The 25,138-nt window shown below is 45.4% G+C and overlaps 1 protein-coding gene across 1 annotated transcript in view; it reads right to left on the bottom strand.

The window, feature by feature from the left end:
- Positions 1–25,138, bottom strand: part of CSMD2 (CUB and Sushi multiple domains 2) — a 667,671-nt gene that overhangs the window by 40,130 nt on the left and 602,403 nt on the right. Inside the window, 8 exon segments of the mRNA XM_060018797.1 lie at positions 2,792–2,980; positions 6,335–6,508; positions 12,430–12,610; positions 12,612–12,665; positions 12,855–12,868; positions 14,224–14,397; positions 16,090–16,284; positions 17,324–17,509. Of these exon segments, the coding sequence (XP_059874780.1) occupies positions 2,792–2,980; positions 6,335–6,508; positions 12,430–12,610; positions 12,612–12,665; positions 12,855–12,868; positions 14,224–14,397; positions 16,090–16,284; positions 17,324–17,509 (1,167 nt within the window).

The raw sequence follows: 25,138 nt of genomic DNA on the forward strand, positions 1-25,138 counted from the left end.
CAATGTAATACACCATATTAATAGAATGAGGAAAAAAAAGCCCCACATGATCATCTCAATAGACGCAGAAAAATCATTTGAAAAAATCCAATACCCTTTCGTGGTAAAAATGTTCAACAAACTAGGAGTAGAAGAGAACTTCCTCAATCTGATAAAGGGAATTTGCAAAAATCCCACAGCTAACATCATACTTAATGGTGAAAGACTGAAGACTTTACTCCAAAGACTAGAAACAAGACAAGAATGTCTGTTTTGCCACTTCTATTCAACATTGTACTGAAGGTTCTAGCTGGGCAATTATGTAAGAAAAAGAAATAAAAGGCATCAGGTTGGAAAGAAAGCAGTAAAATTATGTTTTTTCACAGATGACATGATATTGGATTATGATATGACATTGGATTAGGCAGTGGTTTCTTAAATATTCCTTCAAAAGCACAAGCAACAGAAGAGAAAATAGATAACTCAGACTTCATTAAAATTCAATACTTTCATGCATCAAAGGACATCATCCAGAATTATCTTTGGGAGAAAAGTTTGCAAATTATATGCCTGATAGAGGTGTAGTATTCAGAATATATAAAGAACAGTTAAATCAAAAGATATTAAGACAAACAACCCAATTAAAAAATGCACAAAGAACTTGAATAGACATTTCTCTAAAGAAGAGAATGGCCGTGCAAATGGCCAATAAGCACATAAAAAGATGTTCAACATCATTAGTCATTAGGGACATGCAAATCAAAACCACAATGAGATACCACTTCACACCTGCTAGAATGGCTGTAATAAAAAAGATGGGCAATAACAAGTGTACATGAGGCTATGGAGAAACTGGAACCTTCATACAGTGCCCATGGGAATGTAAAATGGTGCAGCCACTTTAGAAAACAGTGAACCTTAAAAAATTAAACACAGAGTTACCATATGACCCAGCAATTTCATCCTAGGTATATATTCAAGAGAACTGACAACATATGGTCACACAAAAACTTGTACATAAGTGTTCACAGCAGCATTGCTCATAATATCCAAAAAGTGGAAACAACCCAGATGTCCATCAACTGATGAATGGATGAACAAAATGCGGTATATCCATACAATGGAATAATATTTGGCCATAAAAAGGAACGACGTAAACGATACATGCTACAACATGGATGAACTTTGAAAACCTTATGCTAAGTGGAAGAGTCAGACACAAAAGGCCACACACATAATTTCACTTATATGAAATGTCCAGAATAGGCAAAGTCACAGATGGAAAGTATGGTTACCGGGGGATAGAGTGGTGGTGGGCAATGGGAAGTGACTGCTAAAGGGTGTCCTCCTGGGGTGATGAAAACGCTCTGGAATTAGATAGTGGTGATGGTTGTATAATTTTGTGAATAGATTAAAATCACTGAATTATATACTCTAAAAGTGAATTTTCTGGTATGTGAATTATATTTCTCTACAAAAAAAAGGAAGAAAAATGGAAGTGGATTAAATCCTCCTAAGGAAATGATTATAGATAATATTGATGTAATGATATATTAATTATATCAATATTAACATCAGATAAAATAAGCTTTGGGGCAAAAAATGAACATAGATAGGGTCACTTGATTATGATAAAAGCCTCATTTTACCAGAAGATACAGCAATTTGAAACCACCATGCACTCTGAATCTCAGCTGTCACCACTGTACTCAGGTGGCTGTCCATTTCCAACCCCAGATGATCTGTCAGTCATAAATGGGGCTGGATGGCCAGGTTGGGGTCCTCAAGCAAGTGAAATATGGGCAGGTGAGTAGCTGTACCAGACTCCTATCATACCTAGAGGCACAAGGGCATAACGAGATGGAGTCATCCAGACTGGGGGGCCTACAAAATATGTATGACCCACCACAGATAAGAGGACTACTGAATGGTACCAGCTCAATGCCCATCAGTCCCTCGGGACTGCATCTTCACCTCTACTACTGGGAAGAGAGGGGGAGAGAGTAACCCACAGGGTTCATCATTAGCAACAAGAGAAGAGATCAGGAGCCCAGGGAACGGATTTTCTCTTCAGGATGTGTGAGGCTAGCCACCAGGTGTCAGGGTTCTGAGTGCCTCCCCTATCCTTTTTTTCCCTACATGGTGTCCCCATATTTTTTCTTAATTACAGTTAAAGCAGTTATTGTTTATTGAGTAGCTACTATATACCAGACATATTGTACTAGGCACTTTTAATGGATGTTCTCACTTAATCCTCTAATAACCCTATGGAAGAGGCATTAGCATCATTGTTACAGATGAAGAAATGGAGGATCTGAGAAGTTAATGGACTTCTTTCAAACCACACAGCATGTTTAGTGGCAGAGCCAGAATTCAAATCCAGGTCGGTCTGCCTCCAGGGTCGGTGGCATTTCTGCTTCAGTCTTTCAAGAGAAAGGGGTTCATGTGTTGTCTTTCTGGAAAAGCAAGGAGGGTGTAACATGGGAGACAGTGTCCCGCTATGCAGCCGGGACCCCTGAAGGAAGGGAACCCTGGAGGCTGAAGAGGTTGGTGGCAGCACTAGAGAGGAAAGAGAATAAGCCTGTAGCCAGGAACAGAGAAAGCATGAGAATTGGTGTGGCAACTAACCCAACAGGGCCCAAGATGCTCTGTGACATCCGTAGAGCAGACACAGTGACTGTCATCGTGAACACACACACACACACACACACACACACACACACACACACACACAGAGGAGGGCTGTTCTTTGATATGGACCATCCTGTCAGAAGGCACGGGTGATCATTGTGAGTAGATAACATCAACTTACAGAGACACTGGGGGCGGGGACGGTCCCATGTGCCATCTCCCTGGCAGCTGAGCACCGGGGTGCCCAGGAGGTAGAAGCCGTGGTTGCACTGGTAAGACACGGTGGTGCCGTAGCTGAACGTGTGCGGGCCGCTGGCGTGGATTTGACGAACGCTGTTTTCTTGGTGCCCAGGATCTGTACAGTTGATGACTGCAATGGAACGGGATGATTAGATGTAGAGACCTGGACGTGAGGATTTTCCTACGCTTTTTTTTTTTTTTAAACTTATTTTATTTATTTATTTATTGGCTGTGTCAGGTCTTCGTTGCTGCGCGCGGGCTTCGTCGCGGTGTGCGGGCTTCTCATTGCGGGGGCTTCTCTTGTTGCGGAGCACGGGCTCTAGGCGCACGGGCTTCAGCAGTTGTGGCTCGCGGGCTCTAGAGCGCAGGCTCAGTAGCTATGGTGCACGGGCTTAGTTGTTCCGCGGCATGTGGGATCTTCCTGGACCAGGGCTCGAACACATGCTCCCTGCATTGGCAGGAGGATTCTTAACCACTGCACCACCAGGGAAGTCCCTTCCTACGCTTTTAAATGAGAATTCCGAAGTCCAAACAGGCACGTATTTCCAGTACAGCAAAATTTCCAGACCAAGACAGGCTACACAAAGGAGATCCTGCCTGGGAAGGTGAGCTTGTCCTGAGGCTGCTGTACTTCTCCCCTCACCTTGATCACCTGGTTAAGGGATTCATTCTTCCATGTCCAGCTAGACATCACCTCCCTGCAGAGGCCCTCCCACCTCCTCCCAGACTGGTTAACCTCTCCCTCCTCAGTGCTCCCGGTACAAACCTGGATCGCTCCATTGTGACTTGTTTGAATACAAGAATCCCTTGAGGGCAGGGATGCCTCCTCTCTGTGAGCAGATCCCTGATACAATGTCTCCCTCAGCAAAGCTGTGGAAGCGGGGTGGGCTCTTCTGGAAACTGTTTTAACCACGTTTATGAGTATTTCAGGGGGAGACTAATCCTGGGGGATAAATTTGACTTTTAAATCCTGAAGTGTTTCCAAAGCAGCTTAACTCAAAATCGAGTGAGATTTGAGAATAATGACCATATTATTCATAACCCATGATGTGTACTTTAAAAAAAAAGTAAATAATTTATTTATTTTTGGCTGCATTGGGTCTTCGTTGCTGTGCGCGGGCTTTCTCTAGTTGCGGTGAGCGGGGGCTTCTCTTGCTGCGGAGCACAGGCTCCAGGCGCGCGGGCTTCAGTAGTTGTGGCTCGCGGGCTCTAGAGTGCAGGCTCAGTAGTTGTGGCTCACGGGTCCTGCTGCTCTGCGGCATGTGGGATCCTCCCGGATCGGGGCTCAAACCCGTGTCTCCTGCATTGGCAGGCAGACTCCTAACCGCTGTGCCACCAGGGAAGCCCGATGATCTGTACTTTTGCTTTCAAAACACTTTCACATCCATCATTTTACCTGAATCTCATATGCATCATAACGGGGCAGGGCCAGTACTTAAAATCTTTGATAAGCTTTTCAGGTGTGAGCTGTTTTAATTTCTGATGAACCTCTCTGAGGCTCAGAGCGGTTGGAGTCACAAAACAGGTAAGTAGCCTTTATTCATTCATGTTGTTTATCGTGATATACTGAGTGCCAAGCATTGTGCTGGGCAGTGAGGATATGACAGAACTTACAGTCTGGAGTAGGGTTTCTCTACCTTGGTACGAAGGATATCTTGGGTTGATAATTATTTATTGAGGGGGCAGTCCTGTGCATTGTAGGATGTTTAACAGCATCCCTGGCCTCTGTCCACTAGATGCCGATAGAAACCCTCCAGTTGTGACAACCAAAAATGTCTTCCGACATCTGTCCCCTGTTGGGACAGGGGAGCAGGTACAATCATCCCCAGTTGAGAACTACTGGTCTAGAGAGAAAGGGACAAATGAACAATCATCCTGTTTGATAAGTGCTCTGATAGGGACAGCAGAGAATGTTCCGCAGCACAAAGCAGAGCATCTAGCCCCGCGCAGGGGGTGGAGCAGGAAAGGCTTCCCAGAAGGAGGCTCTTGATGACTGGGTAGAAATCACCCAGACAAAGAGAGGGCGGGAGGGGACAGAGAAGAATGCATTGGAGGAAACTGTCTCTGGTGCCCTGGGGGGTTTATGGGCACAGCGCACTGTGTGAGGACTCCGGAAGAGGTTCAGTGTGGCTGGGACCCAAGGCAGAGCTGAGGCTGGGGGTGGACGAAGTGGAGAAGAGTGGGCTGGACAGGAGGCTGGGCCAGGTCTGTGGGCCCCGTTAAACCAGCAGAGGAGACTTTTATTATGTTAAGGGCAGTGGGAAGTCTCTGAAGGTGTTTTAAACATGGAGTGACTTGATCAGATTTGCATTTCAGGCAGGTCACTCTGTCAGAGTAGAGAACAGGCCGGTGGGGAGAAGGAGCAGAGGCCATCATTTCTAAGGATTTTACCCCAGCCGTCTGTTTCCAAGATCGTCTCTTGAGTACAGCACCCCAGGAAGGGGCTGGGACGGGGGGAGCTGAAGTTACAGGACAGGACCTTGTGTTGGGGAGACAGAGCACAGTTCTTGAGGAGAAGGGGGCATGGGATAACAACACCCCAAAGCATCAGTTCTCAGCTCCTTCCTGCCTGGATAGGTGATGGAAGGAAGGTCAACTCAAGGTCATGACAATTTCCCCTGTGTTCCCTAGAACCTTGTCTCACTCAAAATGGCACCTTGAAATGTTGAGAGGAATGTTATTTTAAGGTTAGCTGTGAATGTATCTTTAATGATTTTAAAACATCATTTGAAAAATTTGGTTCTTTAATATCAGTTACAAATGACTTGTGACACGCTGCACAGCCAATCGCCGTGCACCCCCAAACACCGCGAGGAGGAGCTGTCATCTGAGGGAGTCTCAGTCCTCACACCTTACAGCTGTGAAGACTTGATCAACCTCCAGACCAGGGCTGGCCTCGCTCACAGTTCACTCTGTCTGACTCTCCTGAACCTCGGCTAGCCTGCCAGGCCACTCTTGGGTGGAGGCAGACAGCTCCACTGCCCTTCATTGCTGTGAGCAGCCTTTAAAAGTTTTAGAAGCTATTTCCTAAATAGACCGAATGGGGCTGGAATATCCTCTACGCAGAGTCTGCCTCCTGAGTCCGTGGTTTCATTTCTTCCCTCCTCCTTCATCCCAACCCCTAGACTGCTGGCTTTTTAGTTTTCATTTGAACCCTTGTGGTTGTTTTTCTTTCATCAAGAATGGGGCTCGATATGATAATGGTGAATTATTGGGTCTACGAAATGTAAACAGAAGATGGTTTTCCATTTCTAGTTTGAAAGATGAACGTCCTTTGCTCTCTTTACATAACCAGTGAAGAAATTTGACGTGGCTGTATCTAGGGGTTGAGAAAGCCACCATTTATGGTTCTTTTCTGTCCCAAGTCTTCCCCATTTGGTCAAAGTAGCACCACAATGGAATCCACTGGCTTCCGCTTGTGGGTCACAGACCAGAGATGGCAGAGGTACTGGGGGTGGGGGAGGGGAGAAGAAGGGTGACTCACTTCGGCAGGTGGGCAGCACGTCGCTCCACTGCCCGCTGGCCAGGCACTGGGACCGAGCAGCCCCCTCAGCCACATACCCAGGGTTGCAAACAAACTTGACCACATCGTTGAGGTTGAACTGGTTGCCCTGGGTGAAGCCGTTCATTGGGTTGCCTGGGTGTCCACAGGTAATCGCTGTAATCAGAACAGAAGAGAGGTAAGCCCTCCTGTTATTCCATATCCCCCAAAGTCCATCCTCTCCTCACCTGGCGTTTCTCATACCCATCAGTGAAGTTCAGCCTTAGGTCTAACTTTAGTCTCTTTTGCTGCAAAATTCTGCTTCCCTGAAATCAGCATGTGGACATTCCCTTTTCTTTGAAGGCATGTCCACCGCTTGGACAGCACGAGAGAAGTCATTCTTGGACTTCCACAGGGTGTTAGGTTCACAGCGTCGTTCTCTGTCCCTCCCGCCTCGTTTCCTCTCCCTTATCCCCTGGCTCCCCAACTCCACTCTTCTTCGCCAGATACACTGGTGACTACCCCTCATGTCATGCAGACCCAGCCTAGTTCCTGGGCCAGTCTGCATGGAGCCAGAGTCAATACTAACCATGCCTGCGTGGAGGGACTGGTCACTCTGACAGACCAGTGGGAACCAGAGCTCTTAGTGGGGGCACAAGCCTTCCCCCACTCCTTCCACGTGAAGGGAGTTCAATTCATGTAATTCCTGGCCTTTCTCTCTGCTCTCTTCCTTACTCTGCCCCGGGTAACGTGGAGCGGCCCATCGTGCAATTTGGGAAGAATAAAGGCTCAGCCCTGCCTTTCTCCTCTTGGGACCCGGCGGCCCGTGGGCAGCGCTGCTCTGCCCCACTCCTCCAGAGACAGGCTCTCCCCAGCAATGGAGCGATGCCCGCCCCAGTGCAGTGCTGCCTCTGACTGTGTGTGAATCCACCCCGTTCTGGGGTTTATTGAGCAGATTCCACTTGGCTCTCACATTAAGCTATGGGTTCCAACTTAGTCTTTATCAGGAATAAATGTGATATTTTGTCTTCCACCTATGACTCTGTTTCCTTTTGCAATTTGTTCAACCCTGGGCAGGGAAGGAAGAGTGTTCTGGTGCCTGTAGGGCTCAGGCTTTCCCCGCTTCCTCCCAGTGGAGTTCACTCCACCCAGTGGCGCTGGTCTCTTCGAGTTTTCTTGAACCAGCAAGTTCCTGCCCCAGAGCCTATGTACTTGCTTCCCTCTTGGCTGGAACAACCCTTGGTTTCTGCACTCATATCCTCCGGTGCCCCCTCAGATGTCACTAGCAGAGAGGCCTTCCCTTACGACCAGATAAACAACCTCCCCAGTACTGCCCAGCCCCCTAGCCCAGCCCTGCTTTTCTCCATAGCAGTTGGCACACTCTGCATGTACTTCTTCATGTGTTCATTGCCTGTCTCCCGCTACCTGAATGGAAGCTCCTTGGGACAGGGACTCTGTTTCGCTCCCTGCTGTATCTTTCGGGTATGTATCAGTGCCTGACACACAGGAAGAGCTTGATAAATATTTGCTGAGTGAATGAACAAATGAGTGAGCCATGAATGGATGGATGCCTGACTTCTGCTCTGCTCCCTCATCCCTAGTTCTGTTGAGTGCCTGCCTGGTACCTAGTCTCTTTGGGTTGAACTCCCACTTGATGGCCTTGAGGCCTCTCCCTTGGTTCTGGATTTTTAGCTGTGAGCGGTTGAGGAGCCATGAGGAATGCTTTCTTATCCCGACACTTGGATTTATGAGGACCCCACCCCAGACCCAAATGGTATGGACGGAGGTCGGGGAACAAGGCCAAGTAGGACCCGCTTTTGGCTGTGGCCACGTCTGCTGTCTTTCTGGGCCCATTCTCTTATGGAAATCCCAACAGTAGCATCCCTGACTCTAGCAGAGAGAGCTGGGCAGAGGCATGCTGTTATAACGGACTACAGGTGTTCAAGACTGCCCGGTGTGGCGGGACGAGAATGCACTAGGAGGCCAGCAGCCCAGGGTTTATAGTTCAGCTCTGTCTTTTCCTTCCTTTGGACAACTCACTCTACACCTCAGCTCCTATATCTGTAAAGTAAGCATTTCAATATGCATTAACAGGGTTGCTTTAAAAACAGATGCATACATTTGCTCTTCATTAAATGTTTACCGCGCACTAAGTGCGAGACACTCTGCTACATACTGATGATATACAAGGAGCTCAGGGGGCTCACTTCTCAGCCTAGTAGGAGAGCAGGCAGGGATGCAGGCCGTCACAACACCACGGCTGGTGTCGAGACAGGCTGGTGCCCAGGAGGGGCACCTATCCTCTGCTAGGGAGGGAGTGGTTAAGGAGGGTCCACAGAGGGCATGGCGTCCCTATGAGCTGGGTCTCAAGGCTGAGCAGGACTTTGCCAGGTTAGTGAAGTGGTGGGGGAATGGAGGTAAGCGTCGTAGGGTCTGTGAATCCCCCGAAATTATATGCAAAATATTGGGTGTTTGTGATCAGCTTGGGAGAGGATCCATCTTCTCACCAGACTCACAAAGGGTCATGACCCCAAAGGCTAAAATAACCACTTGTATAGAGTGAGAGAAGAGGGCTGAGGAGTAAAACCTTTGGGAGGAGTACCAGCGTCTGAGCTGCAGATTGACCGAAATGCCCGCAAAGGACACGGAGGTGGTCAGCAAAGCAGTAAGTCAAGCTCACAGGAGGTGGGAGTGTCACAGACCCATGGGGAGAGTTCAAGACTCGTCAGATGGCCCAGAGGGCTCTGTTTCTCTGGAGAGCCCTGACGAATACAGGCGCGAAGGGAGAAGGAGAACACACCACTGGGAAGGAAAAGAGGAGTTCTGCTGGACTGGGGCTTAACTGGACGTCAACCACATGCACCACGGGACCCAGATTTCCTGAGGGCCGAGACTACGGCACATTCAATTCATCTTTACCCACAACACCTAACACAGCACCTGGCACAAAGTAGGTACTAAGGAAAGGTTTCTTGAATTCGGTCTTACAGGCTGAGGGAAATTAATAGAAATGGAAGGTCCACAGTTCAGAGGAGAGAAGTAAAAACAGACTAAGCTTACTAGGAAGGCAGAAGGGAAGGAGGTCCTGAGACCCATGGAGGGATTAGCCTTGGGCCTCCTTCTAGATAGGAGGGAAGTGACAAGGACAGACGTGCGAGCCAGGGAAGCAGGAATTGGATATTACCTGATGGCTTCTATTTTCTCTGCACAGTAGAAAGTGAGATTACATGATTAGCTAATAATTATTGGGGTCTATATGCATTATTTCATTTAATCCTGACAACCCCCTGAGGTAGGCACCATCGTTATCCTCATAGGAAAAGAGAGTTTCAGAGGAGTCTGGGGACTTGTTCAAGAGGCACAGTTTCTAAGTGGCTTGTCTGAGTTCTAAACCTAGCTTCTCTGCTTTCAGGACATCTTCACTATTTGCTATTTGCTGACAAACAGAACACGGGTGTTCAGAAAGGAGGTGAAATTGTGAATCAGCTGTGAAATTGTGCAGAATGGACAAGGGAGCTGACTGAGGAAATGTAGATGGGCGGCTGGAAAGTTCTGAGAGTCTGGTTGATATCGTAAACCTTGAGTCCATAGGTGATGGCAGCTAACACAGTACCTGCCACAGAGCAATCACTTGTTCTATTCCTCTTGCCGTCCTACTCCAGATACTTCCTAAAACTCTGTGCTCCGGGAGAGAATGGAGCTTGGTATAAGAGATCCTGGATTCTGTGATGTGACAGGGCGGTGGCATCACCGCCACCACCACACTATCATCACAACAGCAACAGCAGCTTCTGACCGTTTCACGTTATTGATTAATCCTCGCAATAGTCTCTGGGGTACCTGCTTTTCATAGATGAGGAAAGAGACCTAGTGAGATAAGCTAACTTGCCTAAAGCCACATGCTACGTAGTGGTAGGTCTGGAACTTGAACCCAGGCAATCTAGGTCCAGGGTCCAAGTGTCCAAATGCTTTACTATACTGCCTTTCAGTAAGGACCAGGTGCAAAATTAAGTATCTTAGGTTCGGCAGACATCCTCCATTTTTTCAGACTCCAACATTCCCTATTATTGGTAACCCAAATCTTTTCACACATATTCTGTGTCAATTTCTTAAAGGCATTTGAATTTGCATTTCCTGGATTAAACCAGGAAACATGTTTTGTTTAGACACATCTAGAAGGCTGACTGAATATAGATAGGTCTTCCTTTCTGTAAACCTTCCTTTCTGTAAAGCATTTCTTAATACTTAAGAAACTATCAAGACTAGTTTTCATGCATTGCTTGTTAAGGCTCATTATTTCATTGTTCCATCTCATATATGAAAAACCAAATGAAAGAGAATTAAAAACAAAAACCTGCCTTACAAAAATTAAGAACAAAACTTGCACTCTATATAAAGGCTCACTTTATGGAACTTTAGAAAGTGAAAAATTTTCCAAATTACTTCCAGGCAACTGAGAATAAACAGTGGCCATCTAAATTCCCAAAATGCAGACTAACAAGAAGAAGAAATAAAACTGTAGAAAGTCCAGGCCTGCAGCATAACTAGAAGACAGACAATGCTGTAAACTTTTAAGTTACGTGTAAGTAGAAAAATAAACACTAAACCCAGGGAGAACTATTTCTCATGCTTCTGTCGCAAGCCTTTGTAGAGAGCAAGGCTGTATGGAGAGGAGAGGAGAGGAGGGGAGCAGGGGAATATTGATCTAAAGTCACTGCTAGAAAGAGAAAGTCTATCTTAAATGTGAACATATTGAAAAAGGATCCTGGTATGTCAATGCACTGATTACAGGAAAGGGCCATACAAGTTAACAACCTTTCCTAAATATCAAATGAAAAAAGAAAAAAAGCAAAGCAAAAAAAGCAAAGAGAACACATCATACAGAGAAAGAAAGAAAGAAATATGTGTATTATATTTTACACATAATAATTAAACATGACAGAATTAAAACCAAACATATAAGTTATAACAATATATGTGAATGAATTTGACTAACCTATTAAAAGAAAAAGATCTTCAAACTGGCTCAGAAGGCAAGGCCCAACTCTATGATGTATATAACAGACACATCTAATTTAAGTGATTCAGAAAGTCTAAAATAAAGGGTGGTTAAAGGTATACCAGGCAAATGGGCAAAGGATGAGAGCAGCGGGCATAAGCCTAATAGTATTAGACACAGTACAATTCAAACTAGAAAATACTAAAAGTGATAATGAAGATTTTTTTAAAGGCTAAAACCACCATTTGCAATGTAGATATAATAGTTATGAATATCTATGTACCAAATAAAGCAATTACTGTTACATAACAGAAACTACGGGAAATGTAAGAAAAAATAGAAGAACACTGATGAAAGAAAACTTTGAAACACAAATTTCAGAACAAAACAGGTCAGGTGGACAAAAATCGAAGTGAGCATACAGAAGAAATAAACAACAAAATCAATAAGGCACGTCTTGCGATTATACATAGAACTTAACACACTAATACACTTTCTTCTCAAATGCACATGGAACATTCATAACAACTGATCAAATATTAGGCCACAAAGGAAGCCTCAGTAAACTCCATGAAGTAGAAATATTATATACAGTGCAATCAATTAGAAATGAATATCAATGTAAAAATCCAAAAGGTCCTTCCATCTGGAAATAAAAACCACACACTCTTTTATTAAAAAAAACTTCTAGGCAAAAGGGGGAATTAATATCAAAATTACAGAATTTCTGAGAAATAACAAAACCCTAATTTTTATAATCTGTGGGGTATGATTAGAGCAGTGATCAGAAGAAATTTTATAGCTTTAAACACTTACGTCCATAATAATCAATAAAAACGAAAGACTGAAAATAAATGAACTAAATTCCTAATTCAAAAGCAAGAAAATGAACAAAGAAGTTAATCACAAGGAAGAAAAAAATAAAGGTGAAAGCAATAGTTAATGATGCAGAAAACTGAAAACAACAGATGTAATTACTGTCTTTGAAAAACATTAACAAAACGTACAAAAACCTCTAGCTAACCTAATCAAGACAACACAAGAGAAAGTCCACGTTGCACCTGAGCCCGTGACTAGGGAGAGTGGGTACCATACTTACGCACACAGAAAGGGGTCTTGCCTGACCAGTGATGATCCTGCTGGCAGATGCGCACAGACATGCCGATCAGGCGGAAGCCGGCGTTGCACTGGTACACCACGCTGCCCCGGTAGTTGTAGTTCTCCCCATTGATTTGCCCGTTGACGATGGGCTCGGGGGTCCCGCAGTGTCCAGCTTTGGTGGGATGTGGGAAAAGAGAGTAAATTGAAGAGGAGCTTATAGAAAATAAGGTGGGACTTGGTCAAATGAGGGGAGGGGGAGACATGGACGGTGGGGAAAAGGACCACCCATCGTTTTTCCCACCTCCCCCTGACTGCAGCCTCCAGGAATGACTTCAGGAATCCTAGACCTGATAGAAGTGGTGTTGAAGACTTGGCAACCCCAAATCCCAAGGTTGCATTCCAAATGGCTACCCATCTCTGAGCTTTAGTTTCTGTGTCTGTACATGGGTAAGAAACGATCACTGTTACTGCCCTGCCTCTGGGAACGTCCCCCTCTTTTTCTCATCAGCCAGCATTTCCAGAGCATCGACTGCATGGGGGGCACCGTGGTCTCATTAAGGCAGTCAAAGCCTAGCTGTGAATGAGCTTATTTACAAAACAGAAACAGACTTACAGACTGACAGAACGGACTTATGGCTACCAGCGGGGACCCGGGAATGGGGTGGGGGTGGGGGCATAGTTAGGAAGTTTGGGATTGATGTGTACACACTGCTATATTCTAAATGGATAACCAACAAGGACCTACTGTATAGCACAGGGACCTCTGCTCAATATTACGTAACAACCTAAATGGGAAAAGAATTTGAAAAGGAATAAAAAAAATCTGGTCGTGTTGAAAATAACCATGTAAGACCAGGTGGCTCAGCTAAATTCATCCTTCTTTCTTGAGCGGCAAGGAACACAGCTAATATAAACCTAGGTGAGTTATTTTTTTAAATGGGGTTTAGGTAGAGTGAATTTCTCGTGTTTCCACTAGCATTTTTGGGCTCTGTTTGGAAATAACTCATGACTGTGTCTCTAACAGAGGCCTGAGACAGGGGGAGGGCAGTACTGTACACTCTGGAACAGACCGTCCAGTCTATGCTGTTGGGTCTGTGTAGCTGGGACCCTCCTTTGGAGTTGAGGGGTCCAAGAAAGGTGTGAGAGAAGAGAGAACTTTAGTATCTAATGTTTAGGCAGGGACTGGATTAACCATGGGGGAAATGATAACTCTGTCCTCTGTAAGCCAGGTTGCTTCTTATGCTTTTGTCATACACTGACATATTTTTGTCATAAAACAAGCTAATGACAAAAATATTTATTTATTATATAATATAGTACATATAATATTGTATTTTTGTATACATATGTATGTAAAATTTGCTGATATATATTGGGTTTGTCAAAAAGTTCCTCTGGGTTTTCCCCTAAGATCTTATGGAAAAACCAATAATATAAATGGTATTTTAGGTGTGCTGCAGGAATGTGTCTCTGTAAAGTGTCCCTGGAGGCGGAGACTGGGGCTTCACCCATCATACAAGGGCCAATAAGAAGGGGGTGTCTTTTTGATCAGAATGAGAGCCCCTCAAAGGTTTGTCTCCTCAGACTTGAAGTTCCTCTCATTCGTTTGGGTGCTCCAGGGGAAGCTTGTTCAGGGTTTTGCTTATGGTAGATGCCAATAGCTGTTTGGATTAAGCATTTTATGACAGTAGGTAAAACAGTTCAGTTCAAAGATTGGAATGCAGCTTTGGAAAGATCTAACCTGTCCTGAGGAGGGGAAAAGGGACAGGAGAGGTCCAGGGAGGTCACTTACCGAGGCAGCGGACTTCGGAGCCACTCCAGAGCCCGTTGGCCATGCACTCTCGCACCCTGGAGCCCACCAGTGTGTACCCGGAGTTGCAGGAGAAGATGGCCGTCGCTCCGTAGACGGACAGGGTTCCAATGCGGTGCCCATTGGGCGGGATGGGGAGCTCTCCACAGGAGATGACTATAAAGACCACAAAATGCTCAGGAAGCCAGCCCTGAGAGACGGCCACAGAAGCCCTGCTGCTTCTGATTAGCAAGAATAATGACAAAAATAAGATCCGTTTAACCTACTCTAATGGGACTCTTGACCAGAATACGGGTCGCCACCGTGACTGCTGTGCTGTTACGCTGGGCCCGTGATCCTTAACTGGAGGTGTCGCCAGAAGCACCCGAGGAGCTTTAAAAATGTCCAGGCTGCACTCTGGACCCACGATTTACAATCTCTGGAGATATGGCCCAAGCGTGTGTATTAAAGAAAACCAAAACTCCTCAGGGGTTTTGGATGTGCACCCTTGTTAGGAACCACGGCGCCAGAGAGATGGCGACTCTGTGGTGTGCCCCTCGGCGTCCAGGGCAGACACTGCCAGGCACTGCCCTTGTGCTCTCTGCCGAGCCCAGCAGCAGCCCTACACTCGTTCTCCACACAGCACTGCGGACGGCCCCTGGCTGCACTGAGACGTGAGCGCCTTCATTGTAAGGAAGCTATGCCACGCTCGTGACTCCTACTCTGTCACATACATGGTTCCACTTCGGGGTCTGGACTTGGATGAACAAAGGTAACAGTGTCTTGGGCCATAGGTGTTGGGAAGATACCACTCCTCCTACCCAGTCTCAAATGTCCCCCTGTGCCCTGATAAGTGATCTCCTTCTGTCCCTTCACAAACACTTACTTCCTCTATCACATCTTTACTGATTCAGTAAATAGCATCAGAATATCCCTACTGGTGGATGCTGTGCTGACCCACTCAGACCCCCTTTTAGGACTGAAGGACTTCTTCCCCCAGCTGCTGGCAAACAACCCCTTGCTGCGAGCCCTCTTCAGACTGCCTTGGTTAAAGAGTCCTCCCACCTAAGGTCACGCTCTCTTCCCGGGGCAGCCTGCACCCAGTGTTTGGTCAGTGTGGAAGTATAAAGGCCTCCTGCCCTAACTTGTGACAATTCTGAAGGGCCACCAAGATTCAGAGCTCTTTGCAGGGTCAGCTGAGGCCTTCTCTGATACTGCATCAGAGATCACCTTCTCCATCTTCCCAGCCCCACCTCTTCTCCTCCTCTTGCCTCCCCTCCCTCTCCCCTCCCCTTCCCTTCCCCAGGTGGTGATCCCAAGGGCATTCCCGAACAAACCTCCATCTCAGAGGTGCTTCCCAGGGACCCTGGCCTTTGAAACTATCTTAAAGAACCAAAGAAAAACAGCTTACAGCGGGGAAGAGGCAGGCGCACATAGGTGGCCTGGTCCCTTGCGCTATATTCATTCCCCCTAACCACACGCCCATTATAGGTCTTATCACACTTTGTTATCCTTGCTTCTTTATTTGTCTGCCTCTCCAGTAGACTCTCAGCTCCTTGTAGGCAGGAACCACAACCTTTTCTCCTCATACCTCTACAATACTTGGTATGAATGTGGAGTAAATGAATTAGTGGATGCTCACCTGGACAGAGGCAGCTTTTTAATAAGATGACAAGATGCTGAGAAGTGCTTCCTTAAAGGAATAGGCCTCTCCCCAGCTCCTGGTTCTAGGTGAGTGATCAGAAGGGGTCACTGCAGTCCCTGGCTACACTCCTCTTCTCCCCCCCACCCCCAATTCAGCCCAGGTATGAGACGGCTCAGGGTGTAGGCACTGTGCCAAACTGGCCCACCCTGCCCTCCTGGGCTTACTTTGGCAGGTGGGCATAGAGTTGCCGAGGCTCCACTTGCCATTGGCCTGACAGCGGATGACCCTCTGGCCAGTGTAGTAGTAGCCAGGGTCACAGATGAGCATCAGCTGCGCCTGGAACTGGTACTGCGTCTCAAAGATGAGCCTCCATCGGCCGTGTTCCACACTGATGCTGCTGACGTCGGGACAGGTCACAGCTGGGGAGATAAAAAGCAGAGAGGATTAATAAATTAATTATGGAAGACGCTGACAACCCAGAGCTGGGGACTGGGAGACCGTAACGCAGTAATGATGAATCCAAGAGCCGTTTGTCCCCAGGCAGGTGCGGTCAATGAGTGAAGTGAGCCGGGTGGGGAATCAGCAAGCTGGGGTGGGCAGATCTGCCAAATTAAAAAAGAAAGGGAGGGCTTCCCTGGTGGCGCAGTGGTTGAGAGTCCGCCTGCCGATGCAGGGGACATGGGTTCGTGCCCCGGTCTGGGAAGATCTCACTATGCCGCAGAGCGGCTGAGCCCGTGAGCCATAGCCGCTGAGCCTGTGTGTCCAGAGCCTGTGCTCCGCAACGGGAGAGGCCACAACAGTGAGAGGCCCGCATACAACCAAAAAAAGAAAAAAAAAAAAAAGAAAGGGAGGTGGCACTCAGTCAGTGTTGACTGTGGATGTGAGGCTGCAAATTCCAATTGGTCAGATCTGCCTTTTTCAAGAGAAGCTAGAAATACGAATTTTTATGTAAAATTTTCTGATTTTAAAATGTTGGGAAGAAATTCAAAAATTTTTAATAAAGCACTGCATAGGCCAAAGAACCAAAGCAAAACAAAAACAAAAACACAAAACCTGGTATCTTCAGACTAGATATAGCCCATGAGGCTGCCAGTGTGTGACTTTGGCCTTAAAACCGAAGTATATCTCTGTTATTTTGGAGTTCCGTGATCAAAGGACATTCATGCCAACTTTCTGACAGTTTTTCCATCTAAAAGCAAGTGGACCAGTCATTCCTACATTCTGTGATGGTTTATGGAAACATCTCAGGGAGCAGTGGTCTATCAGTGCTTTGAAACAGTTTCAAATGGGAAAGCAGGTTGGTAGATGGCAGTACCCACTTGTCTCAGCTCTCTGAGTCCCCAGCTTGCATGGCCATGTCTTTTCCCATTGCTGGATTTTTAGCTCGCTCCTTGCAGGAATCTTTTCAGCTGCTTATCCAGCCCTTTGACACACCCCCTCCCCTACCCAAGGACTCACGGACACACTGTGCGGGGACATTGTGGTTGCTCCATAGGCCTGTCTCCAGACATTCTGCTGTGGCCTCGGCACCTGCCTGGAGGTGGTAGCCTTCGCTGCAGCTGTACACAGCCTTGGTCCCCACCGTGTACTCTTTGCCAAACACCATTCCGTTCTTGGGGGCCTCAGGAAGCCCACAGGAAAGAGCTAGTGGAGGAAAAAAATGTCATGAGCATGTCTGCTTCAAGGATGGTGTTCTGAGAACATATTTTTATCTTTCGTCTCCCTTGAGGCCCTAATAAAATGATAGTAAAGACTAATAAGAGGGAAAAGCCTCATAACAAAAAAGAAAATGGGAAGATCAGTAGAGGAGATGAAATAAAAAAGCTTTGGAAGATGAAATGCACATAGAAGTGTGTTGATGGATTAAATGGAGTTGAGAAGCTGCAGCACAAAATATACAGGAGGGAGCTATGGAGTGAGACCAGTTCTCCATCCCTTCCCGCAAACACGGTGTAGAGACATTCAGGCGGCCATTCTCCAAACTAAACAGAGAGGGTTTTCTTACCCACTGAAGGAAAAAAAAGAAAAAAAAAAAAAGGAAAGAACTCCCTTGAGAGAATTAGGGATGCTATGGTAGAAGGAGGCATCCTGGAATAAAGCTCTTTTAATCCTTAAATATAAAGGCTCTCAGCCTAAAGCCTGCCCCTCTGTCTGCTTATCTCTGCCACATACTCAACTCAACTTCTTATTCATGGGAGAGACCTAGTGGGCAATGATAGCTACATATAATAACAGCAGAGGTAACCCACATCTGTTACCTGGAAGAATCAACCTAGCCTTTACTTTGAAATATGAACAATTAAAGATCACTATACAAATGAAAAACACCAGCAGCATGAAAGTGATAAACAAAGATATGATTAAAAATAGAAAGAAAAGTCTCCTTTAGGAAACAGAACTAACTCAGGTAACAGAAAACATATAACTTTAAACTTCTTATCTTGAGAAAGTCAAGGTGACATATAATAAAATGAGAAGAGAGGGCTTTGAAAAGAGAACAACAAAAAGTGAACAAGGAAGGGCTCTGTTAAGTTAAAAATAGGATCACCAAAATACGCATTAAATAGAAGGGGTGGAAATTGTAGACAAAGATATGGCTGCCTGCCATTTCAGCAAACAAAGGATATTGCAGCCATCTCAGCCCTACAGCCACCCCCAACGGTGAGCGCTAAGGGAGCTCAGGATGGAGACAATAGGCTGCCCCCTCAGCCACAGCAGCGGCCCTGACAGTGCATCCTGAGGGGATTCAGGAATGGAAAGAACAGGATGCTGGCCCTAGATAGCTAAGGTGCATTTCAAAGGAATGATTTCAATGAGCCCTGACTCTGGCATCTTGTATGGAGAAAAGCGCTAAACTCATTAACCTGAGAGGTCTGGTTTTCTTTAATTAACAGTAATCTTTTGATGTCCTGACCACCTGGTTTTTGTTGCAAAAACTCCTATACATCCTGGCTCTTCCCTTGCCACTTCGGAGCAGTCCCTCAGAGCTATCTGAGAGGCTGTCTTCTGGGCTTAAGTCTGTTGAATAAAAACACAATTTTCAACTTTTAGGCTGTGAAATAAAATTCATATTTTATGCAAGACAAGAAAAACTTAAACAAAAAATTTTCTGCCTAGTATGCATGGTGTATCTGCCTTATGTCTCGACAAAACCTCCCCCATTGTCAGACATACCTGCTCCACCATAAAGAGCTACATTCTCCTACCATCAACAAGGCAACCCCTTAAAAGATAACATTCCTCTTGATCTTGTAAGGGGCCACGATGACATTTAGGTCTGGTTTGTGTAAACTGTCAATAATACGTCATTTAACGTAGAGCCCTCTGCTCCAAAAAACTTATATAACTCTGACATCTAACGGGTGGAACAGTTCTCAGAGCTTTCTGAGATGCTGTTTCTGGGTTATAATCCTCTCATTTGGCTCGAATAAAATTTTCCACTTCTTTCATTGATTGACTATCAATTTTTGTCGACAAGGTTGTGCATTTTTTTTCAGTCGACAGTTTCGGTGACTGACGAAGGGACCTAGAGCAGACTTCTCTCCTTCACCTGAACTCTACAAGGGTCTGGAATCTGCACCAGCAGAGGCCTCTGGCGCCCATCTGCCTCCTCGGAGAATCCAGACAAATTCGGGTGAATCTCTCCTGGTTCTTGGAGTGTGGGACTCGAGGGACATTGTTCCAGCTAATGATTAAGAACTCTCCAGACAATAGGGGCTTCTTAGACAATGGGTGAATTTCCAGGATGTCCGGCCCCCTTCCGAGAAGGAGGGAGATAACAAAATGTAAAAAAGGTGTCTGTCAAAGACCAATCAGGCAGCTGGGGACAAGTTCCCTCTCTGGTCCGAGCCTAAGCCGGGACCAATCAGCAGGAGAACACAACCAAATCTATAATTTACATACGGGGAAGTGGGAACCTATAAAACTGACATATTCGCGCCCAAAAGGGTTCCTTCTTCGACCTCTTGCGTGAGGACCAAGGAACCCCGGTGCACCGGCCTTCAATAAACCTCTTGCGTTTTGCATCGACTTCCGACTCTTGTTGTTTCCTGGGCGAGTCGAAACTCCTAGGAGACCGCGCAGGTCTAACAGGAGCTCCTGATTATTGGTTGAAGATCCTGAGTTTTATTTGGTGGTGTCCAACAGGTACCTGCCTCCGCATTTGAAAGATACTAAGAGAGCCCAGTTGAAAGACACTGGGATTTGCTCAGTCGAAAGATGCTGAGCGGTCTGGGCTGAGTGGTCAGGGAGGAGGCTGGGCTGAGTGATCAGGGAGGAGGCTGACCTGACGTTTTCCCTCAAATCAGCTGCCTATGCGAGAACGTGTTGGGATAAAAGTGCAACATGAGAGCTTTTAGCTCCGAAGAAGGGACATCTCCTCCTGGCCGAGAAGGGCTTTCTCAGGCAACTGAGAAACCTGCGGGAGTGGTGGAGGCAAGTCCTCACACTGTGCAGTGGTCCCACGGGGATGCGACAGGGAAGAGCCAATTTTGACTGCATGTTGGATCTGTTTCTTTGACTTTAGCCTCTGCTTTTCATTACTTTCTTTCTTTTTTTTTTTTTTTTTTTGCGGTACGCGGGTCTCTCACTGTTGTGGCCTCTCCCGTTGCGGAGCACAGGCTCTGGACGCGCAGGCTCAGCGGCCATGGCTCACGGGCCCAGCCGCTCCGCAGCATGTGGGATCTTCCCGGACCAGGGCACGAACCCATGTCCCCTGCATCGGCAGGCGGACTCTCAGTCACTGCGCCACCAGCGAAGCCCTGCTTTCGTTCTTATAATCATACATCATGGCCTCTCCCAGGGAACCCTGCCCACCTGTGAATGGCTGCAAGAAAGAAGAAATTAACACTTCCCCTCCCCAAGGTTGGCCATTCCAGGAGATGTTTTGCAAGACTGATGGCCCTTCTTACTTTACTTCCTCCCCGCCTCTCCCTCTCTATTCTGCCTTTTTACTTTACTTCCCTCTCTCATTCTATAAAAGAAATCGACATCCAGACACTGATAAGATGGCTTTTTGGGGACCCTAGTCCTCCATCTTCTCGGTCTGCCGCCTTTCTGAATAAAGTCGTATTCCTTGCCTCAGCCCCTCGTCTCCCGATTTATCGGCCAGTTGTGCGGTGAGCAGAGTGAGCTTGGACTCGGTAACAAATCTGGCTGAGCCAGCTGGGAACCTTGCTGCTCGTGGCTAGCTGGTCCCTGTTGGGGAATATCGGGGCGAGGCCCTAGCAGCTGCCAGGATCATTTGTCCTGAGGCTCTTCCCTTCAAAGTTCCCTGAAGCAGCACCGGCTACCCCAGCACTGGGCAGTTGAAGCAAGGAACCGACAAACTTCTACGAGTCGACGGACTCGATTTTGGAGGGTAAGTCGCTCTGGCGTGCACACAGGGAACACATTCCCCCCTCTGTTTGGGCTTTTCCTTTATGGGACAAGCCAATTTGGTTGGGGTACCCTGGTGGAGAGGGGAATTGTTGTTGGACTCGACCTGATTTTGGGAACTGGTCCGTTGGGAACTAGTTCGTTGGTTTTGGTCTTGGTTTTGTTTTGGTTTTGTGTGCACTGATGCTAGAATTTGTTTGTGCCTTTTGTGTTGTAATTTGCGTCTTTTGTGTTTTGGTGTTATCAAACTTATAAAAATGGGAAATACTCCATCTATCCCGAGAGAGAGCCCTTTGAGGAGTGTATTAGATAAATGGGCAAAACATAGCCGTGAGCCTATGACTAAGAAAGACATGATATACTCTTGTAATAGGGTGCGGACCCAATATATGTTAGGATCAGAAGAACGATGGCCCCTGAATGGCTCACTCAGTTATACGATCTCGCAGTTAGGAGTGTTTTGCAAAAGAGCAGGGAAAAGAGATGAGATTCCGTATGTAGAAGCATTTATGTTATTGGATCAGGAGGAAAAGGAGTCCGAGGGCTGCCACTTTATGGTGCAGCGATCTGAAAGAAAACCTAAGAAGGAACGTATTCTACAGGGGGAAGAGGGAAAAAATTAGAGTGGGGACATGTTATTTCAAAACGTAACCCCCCCTCCAGCCTATCCAGCTCCCCCAGTGGCTGAGCAGGCTTCACCAGGAGGTGTTCCACCTGCACCCCCCTGCTGCCAACATATTCACCACCTCCTGGTTCCCCTACCCATGGGGATCAAATAGCAGTTTCTATAGTAACCCCTGGAGCACAGGAACCTGGTTTAGTATCACCATCTAAGACCCAATAGAGCAACCAATTTGGACCGGGAGCCACTTCTGCAGCAGGGCAATTTCCCTTGCGCCGATATCCTGTAAGAGGCCAGGGGACTCCCTTAGACTTGAGGCGTCCAATTCTAATGTCCCCTCAGGAGCCCCGGGTAACTTTGACAGTGGGGAACAAGTTGACTGACTTTCTAATAGATATGGGTGCCACATATTCTGTGGTAAACACCAAGGTGGCACAGAAAACTTCTCAGCCTATCCCGGTCAAGGGAGTTTCTGGAGAAGTACAAAACCGTTCGTTCTTACAACCTCAGAATGCCAACTAGGGGACCTCACCCTACAGGGCCATGGGTCCCGAACATATGTGGATCCCTCCTACCCCAAGGTACTGGACCTTTTGGCTATGCATTTCATGGCCCAGTCTGCCCCAGACATCAGGAGCAAAATTCAGAAAGCAACTGCTGGTCCTCAGACTCCAATGAACTATTTGTTCCAATGGGCTTATTTGGTTTTCAATAATAGGGATACGGCCGAAAAGGCTGAACGTAAGTACCCACAGAAATATGAAAAAGGCCCGAAAGATTGTAATGGCTTTGTCTGCTCAGAGACCAACAAAGGGGAAACAAAGTCATCCTAGGAGAAACTTGCCTGTATCTTTGAGATGCAAATGTCCTATCTGGTCTTCTCAGGAACCCTTAACTCTGCCATCTTTTTAAAATGCAAATTTTGAAAAAGAGGGTAAAGTAATTTAGAACCTGTTTTCCATAAATATTAGTAAAAAGGGTTTAGCCATCTAGACAAGTGAGGTTGATTTGTTCCATCTGCCAGAAACCCAATTTTAATCCAACCTCTTTTGTAAATTGATGGGTTTTACCTTGCTGTACCCGACTCAGGGCTGAAATTTTGAAATGAGAGCTACGATATCTCTCTGTTTGTGTGTCTGTATGTGTCTTTGTCTTTGGATAACATTGCTGCGGTTAATCTGTAAATGATCTCTATTTAATTAGCTTAAAGAAAAGTAAATGCTTACAAACCAAACAATTCTAAATACAAGAGAAATTAAGATAAATGAATTTTCAGGTTCACGTGAACTGGGAAATATTTAGTATTAAATTAATACCTGGTATTAATGTTTGTTTGTTGATCTAATTAATATAGGCATGTCTTTAGAGCCATCAACATTAAGTATAATACTTTCACTGCACCTAGGTTTAATAGAAGTTAAATAAAATCTTGTTATACCTGTTGCAAATTTGTCAGCAAGAGAAATAACTTGATATGATGAAACTTTAAAGTAAATGGAAACGAGATAAGAGCTTTTAGGTAAACTCTATAAGAATAATTATGTTCTAAAAATCATCTAAAATACTCTCTCCAGATTTTGGTAACTATTACTTATCTCTTGATTTTCACTAGAAATTAAGGTTTTTAAGAGTCGGGGATTCTAATTTAAATATGTAATTAAAGCTATTGAAAATAATAAAACATTTCAGTATGGTAGAATGTGTGCTTTCAGTTAAGAAGGTATGAGGAATGGAATTACATTTTACTGAGAAAGTTTTATACAAGGTCAGGATTAACTAAATTTAGATTGAAGTTAACTAAGTAAATGGATTCTGTTAAGTAAGCTAATACAAGACGAATTTGATCTCTCTCTCTGTTAGAAGTGATCCTTTTTGATAACAGATTGTATGAGTCTCTGTGCCCTTAGGTGATCCGTATTTGTTTTCTTTTAATCATTTTGTGACTTTGGTTAAATGAATAAGTTGTTTCACAGTGACCTATGATCCTGTTGTGTTTTTTTGTTTGTTTGTTTGTTTTTTGTTTTTGTTTTTGCGGTACGCGGGCCTCTCACTGTTGTGGCCTCTCCCGTTGCGGAGCACAGGCTTCGGATGCGCAGGCTCAGCGGCCATGGCTCACGGGCCCAGCCGCTCCGCGGCATGTGGGATCCTCCCGGACCGGGGCACGAACCTGTGTCCCCTGCATCGGCAGGTGGACTCTCAACCACTGCACCACCAGGGAAGCCCCCCTGTTGTGTTTTAAAACATTTTTGATATTTTTAACAAACTTCCCAAATATCAAAATCTGACTAAAGCCTTTTAGCCTCCAGCTGACTCTGGAATACTTTGAAACAGCATCTCTGAGACATCTCAGAGAGGAATGTCAAACTAAGTTTATTTGGTATGTTAAATTACTTCAGAAACATTGTCAAGTGATTGGAGATGAACCTTAGGTTATAGAATATTTAATATAGATATTCCAAAATTTATACAGAATCCTTAACAGCTAATATGATGTCCTGATATGTTATCAATTATAATTCTAGTTATTCTAAAATGTTATATGTCACAGAAATATCAGTTTCCTGCTATTTGCATTGTACTCAAATCTTTAACCATGCTATTTTAAGTTTTGTCCTGATGCTTTAACAAAATGAAGATTTTCAAGAAGACTCATAAAAAGGAACTTTTTGACAAATATAAGTTTCTGATAGCCTTCAGATAATATCACTGGATTGGGTGACAAATGACAAAACTAATGGAAAACCTGATAACTTCAACTGGATCAACAGGAATTAATCAATGAACTAGTAAATATGGGAGTGAATGAACTGGTAAATATGATTTATAACTTTATGACTTTAGGAAATATACTGGCTTTAATCTTTGTTTTTCAGAAAAAAACCTTTTCTCTTATGCTATGACCTACAACAAGTTGATAAAGTATGCCTTTGTAAACAAAGATGAAACATTTATCTTTTTCTCTCTACCGGGTTGATCCTGCCAGTAGCATATGCTTATCTCAAAGATTAAGCCATGCATGTCTAAGTATGCATGGCCAGTACAGTGAAAGTGTGGATGGCTCATTAAATCAGTTATGGTTCCTTTGGCCACTCGTTATTGGAACTGGAATTATAACTAGTAATATATATATACTTATATATATCGTATACACTTATACGTATATCGTATATACTTATACGATTATACTAATCGTTTTAATTTGTTCTTTGTTTCCAAGTTGTTTGTGCTTTGTGTGTCGCTGCTGCACTATGTCTTTGTCAGTGTTACTAGCTGCA

This window comes from Delphinus delphis, chromosome 1 (assembly GCF_949987515.2).
Source record: "Delphinus delphis chromosome 1, mDelDel1.2, whole genome shotgun sequence".
Classification (NCBI taxonomy): Eukaryota; Metazoa; Chordata; class Mammalia; order Artiodactyla; family Delphinidae; genus Delphinus; species Delphinus delphis.